This window comes from Physcomitrium patens, chromosome 16, assembly GCF_059467195.1.
Source record: "Physcomitrium patens ecotype Gransden chromosome 16, ASM5946719v1, whole genome shotgun sequence".
In the NCBI taxonomy this organism is placed as follows: Eukaryota; Viridiplantae; Streptophyta; class Bryopsida; order Funariales; family Funariaceae; genus Physcomitrium; species Physcomitrium patens.
The window spans coordinates 15,636,531-15,640,862 of record NC_143425.1 but is presented as its reverse complement, the minus strand read 5'-3'; the positions used below and the strand labels follow the sequence as shown (position 1 = coordinate 15,640,862).

Genomic DNA, 4,332 nt, shown 5'->3' with positions numbered 1-4,332 from the left:
ATGAATCCAAGTCAGTTGTGGAGGTTGGAGCGTCAGATACGCTCACCAGGTCAGTCACGACTGAAACTGTTGGAGGCCAGATCGCCGTTCAAAGCCAACGAGGAGGGAGGCATCCCAAAGCGGGAGATAGGCATGGTTAGCGCAGCAATCGGAGCAAAGCCGCATCCGCAGCTCCGGAGTTCGTTCCATTTCTGTCAGAAGTTCTGATTTTGTGTCAGACGTTAGAACTTTCCCTGCCAGTCACCAGAGATCTGGTGCCACAGTGAAAAAGCGACGCCATGATTCGTTCCGGTTTTTAGCATAAATGCAAAGTGCTCCGATTTCCTATCGCCCCAAACTTTCACTTTGTACTTCATTCCACTCTCCAATGGTTTTCGAGAGTGTTGCTTACTTTTAGCCCAACCTTAGCCACAGCATAATTGCGATGGTATATGAGAGCTAATAGGTGTTATCGTGGAAGATTGGACACAAGGCGTCAATCATCTATGGCGGAGCCTCAGCATATAGGGCCGAGTTTTGCAATGCGAGTCGGCAGCCACTTGATACTGAACGGCCAGTTCTTAACGAAAGAGTGGAGCTCGTATCAACAGCAGCTGCCTTACCACCCAACACGCTGCTGCCAGTGAACAATGTTTTGCTCAAAGAGGTCTCTCTGAGTCTCCCAATGCCAAACCTGAGCATCCAAGCTCGACGCTTATCAAGCGCGGCAGTTGTTGCCTGGGAGATCCGACCAGAAAGGTGGGCTCTGTGGATTCTTTTCTTCTCTGTTGATGGTGATAGTGGGTTGAAGGCGCAGCACACTCAAAGTACGAGTGTGCTGCATTGCTCATGTTTTCATCGCATTGCGTCATGCTTGTACATCTGCTTCACCTGTCTTCGGACTGAATTTCGAACTTGATCTACTTAGTACTTGTGTGAGTGTTGAGAGTATCGACTGTCTCCTTCCCCTAGAATTTTCCTTTGCGTTTTGTACAATTCAGTCTTATATCTGGTTCGTCATTGTCTACACTAGGCTGCATATCCTTCCAAATTTGCAATTGTTGCTTGTGTTATCACTTGACTGGACGACTGTTTTCCTATTGTTCCTGTGTAGTGTGTGTGCTGGCTATGTTATCCAATTCTATTCCTGCCGTAAAAATGGTTTTTCGGACGGCTGCACCTGCGAAAGATCCAACGTGTGTTCGAGCACTCAGCCCAACCTTTGAAATTCCCACTCCTGTATTAACGATTCTACCAGCTCCACTAATTTTTGGAAAACTTCATTGTGAATCGCTTTTGTCCTTTTTACAAACCCCGAAACGCATGATGAGTGCATTATTCCGTAATCATCAATGTATCTCCTCCTTGAAACTCCAGGACCAGCTAGAGCGAGCTGGGAATATAGCGCTGTTTTCTTTCGCTTTGCTGTGATGAAGTGAATCTGACTGGACCTTTGCTTATTGATGTTGCTGCTGTGATAGGCACGGGTTTAAGAAATGGCTACCCCTGTAAGATATGGGAATGGCAACCACCATCTGGCAGTCGCAGCCGGAGCTCCCAAGTGTCAGTTTCTACCCCCGTCAACACATGACTGGAATTAAGAGTGTGGCGTGATCCAGGACAAGGCTCAATCATCTGCAACACGATGGTGCAGCAATCGGCGAGGCTCATGTCTACTTCTAGCGACCCTGCATTTCACCATGACGATTTCGATGTCGGCTCAGCCAGTATGCTCGCAGAAGGTAGCCATAGAGTTAACTGGGCATCTTCTCCTACCCGACATACACTCTTTCCTTCCTTTCAGACCCCCGAACAAAAACTCAACCTACTCGATGCATATGCTTAGATGTCGACTTCAGAAGTAATTAGATGTTATTAGGTGTTATTATTGTTATTAAACTACTAGTCTCATTGACTCAGCTTTTTATTCAGTAGACTTCATTCCAGGTTAGAGTGTTAGTGGAGACGACTGTGTTATCTGCGTTTAGGAAGTTGAATTAAATAGAGCAGATTATGTGCATTTAGAAGGGAGGTAGGAATTTAAAATCTTGTCCTAGTTGTATGCGTCCCTTGTTTCGATCAAGGGCGAGATGAGAATTGACCACGTATCATAATTTGTTCTTCTTGAAGGACAATGGGAGAAATCTGCTCAGATCCGTCTGGGTAAGATCTCTAAGAGTAGATAGACCCAAACCAATGCAATTGGACGTAGGATTGTTTTACGAGTGGGAAGGAAGATTTGTGAACGAAGTAGTAAAGTGCTCATTCCGACCAGCGACTTTATCTCAACAACCACTCGCGTGACATATTCACTAGCAGAATTACTCACTAGCAGTTTTGTCAAACCTCTACGTTTTGAAAAGAGATAAGCAAACAATCCCTTCTTCAAACCTACACACATTTGTTCTCGCTTATATTGACGATACCCAATGTGCAGTTGGATTAGAATGTTCACAATTCCACTGGGAAGATGTGGAACACCATTCAGCACAACTCTGTGAACAAATTAACTTAAAGAATATAATTTTGTCAATCTCAGCAGACAATGTTATAAATACTTTATCCTGTAGTTTACTTGATTCTCTGCAGGATATTAATCTCGTTCATGATGTTCTGTTCACTTCTTCTGAGCATTTGAAACTCGTTACATGAAGATGTAATTGATTAACAATGAATCAAAAATAATATTGAAAAACTGAGTATATGAGAGAAGGACAACTACTACTGTAAACTTATGTATTATTGGTTATTATATATCATTTCATTTGTATCCATTGATGCAAATCTAAAATCTTGGAACAGTTGACATATTTATATTATTTCTTTTATACACAAGCTTACTGTTGTCCATTTCACATCTATTATCAAATATGCAATTATTAATTATTTCTTACAATGCCATTGAATAATTTCTGTGTCAACAAAGAATATCCATCACAAATGGCATGTCTTCAATCATATGCATCAATAGTCTAATCAACATCATACTTGCATTCTAATTTAATTTTGTTATTACCAAATTATAATTCAAGGTCTAATATATTTTTTGAATATGTTGTAATTCTCTTTATTATTGTCTTGTGTGTTATGTTAGCTATGGTCATGTATTAACTTATATCACTCAATACATATGTAAGGTTGGTTTTTGTTTCTACAATTATATATATATATATATATATATACATATGAATGAGTAAGCTTATCATTGTGTTGTACAAAACAATTCTTATTTTACATTTAGTCTAAGAAAATTTTCTATTTGAAAGCTTTATTAATTTAAAATAAACTATTTAAATAATTTTTATACAAAAAATATTAATGCATTAGTATCTTATATTTAGTTATAACTTGATATTACATATTCACATTTTTTTGGATTAATTATGAAATATTATATTGCTCCATTTTTTAAAATAGTTTTAACAACAATTAATTTGGCATTGGATACAAACATTACATTAGAATTTATACTTTCAACTTATAAATATTTCTTGGCAATCAGTCTTAACTTGAATCTCAAATTTAATCCAGTATAAATATTTTTGTATAAAATTTCTACTTGCAATCATAATTTTTTCATTCATGAAGACATTCTCAAATTTGATTAAACACACAGAATTTGTATTCTCCTTCTATAGCCTTCTTTTCCTTGTTTGTATCTATAGGATGCGTAATCTTATATAATATCATTAAATTAGAAAAAATTATTACATTAAAATTTTCTTCGTATACCTTATAAATTATATTTGTATCTATAGGATGCATAATCTTATATAATATCATTAAATTAGAAAAAATTATTACATTAAAATTTTCTTTGTATACCTTGTAAATTATATGATATGTAGATATATATATATATATATATATATATATATATATATAGTATTGTAGCTATTCTTTCTTAAAATATAAATACCTTTTATATATTTTGGTTATTTCATGATGTATTTCTTGCTAATATATACTAGATTAGGTTTTATTTCTTTCTATTATATATTATTTTTAAAATTTTTATTTAATTTATTATTAGTGGTTTTATATTAATTTAATTTAAAGGATTTAGAAGATGTATTTATAAATACATAATTAATTATATTTGGACATATTTTTAAGTTTTCAAAAATACTCTTATATTCTAATGGTTTAATTTTTAAACTTTTGATAATTCTTTTGGTTCACAAATACATCATCTCTTAAGTCTTAATTTCTTTGTAATGTCTAAGAAGTATACACTTGATGCTCTTTGTATCAAATGTGATTCTCATAAAATTTGGAATATTTGCTTATGCAATATATTTAAAGATCTTTGTATACAAAAGATCTGGTTTTTTCTATTCTATCATTTTTCAA

At 35.2% G+C, this 4,332-nt stretch overlaps 1 protein-coding gene across 1 annotated transcript; it reads left to right on the top strand.

Moving 5' to 3' along the window:
- LOC112293213 (uncharacterized) lies at positions 1-2,253 on the top strand. The gene is made up of 5 exons (XM_073539761.2): positions 1-135; positions 219-254; positions 461-738; positions 1,094-1,175; positions 1,461-2,253. Exons 1-5 carry the CDS (start codon positions 1-3, stop codon positions 1,470-1,472), a joined length of 543 nt encoding a protein of 180 aa, XP_073395862.1. The 3' UTR covers positions 1,473-2,253.
- The last annotated feature ends 2,079 nt before the right edge of the window (positions 2,254-4,332 follow it).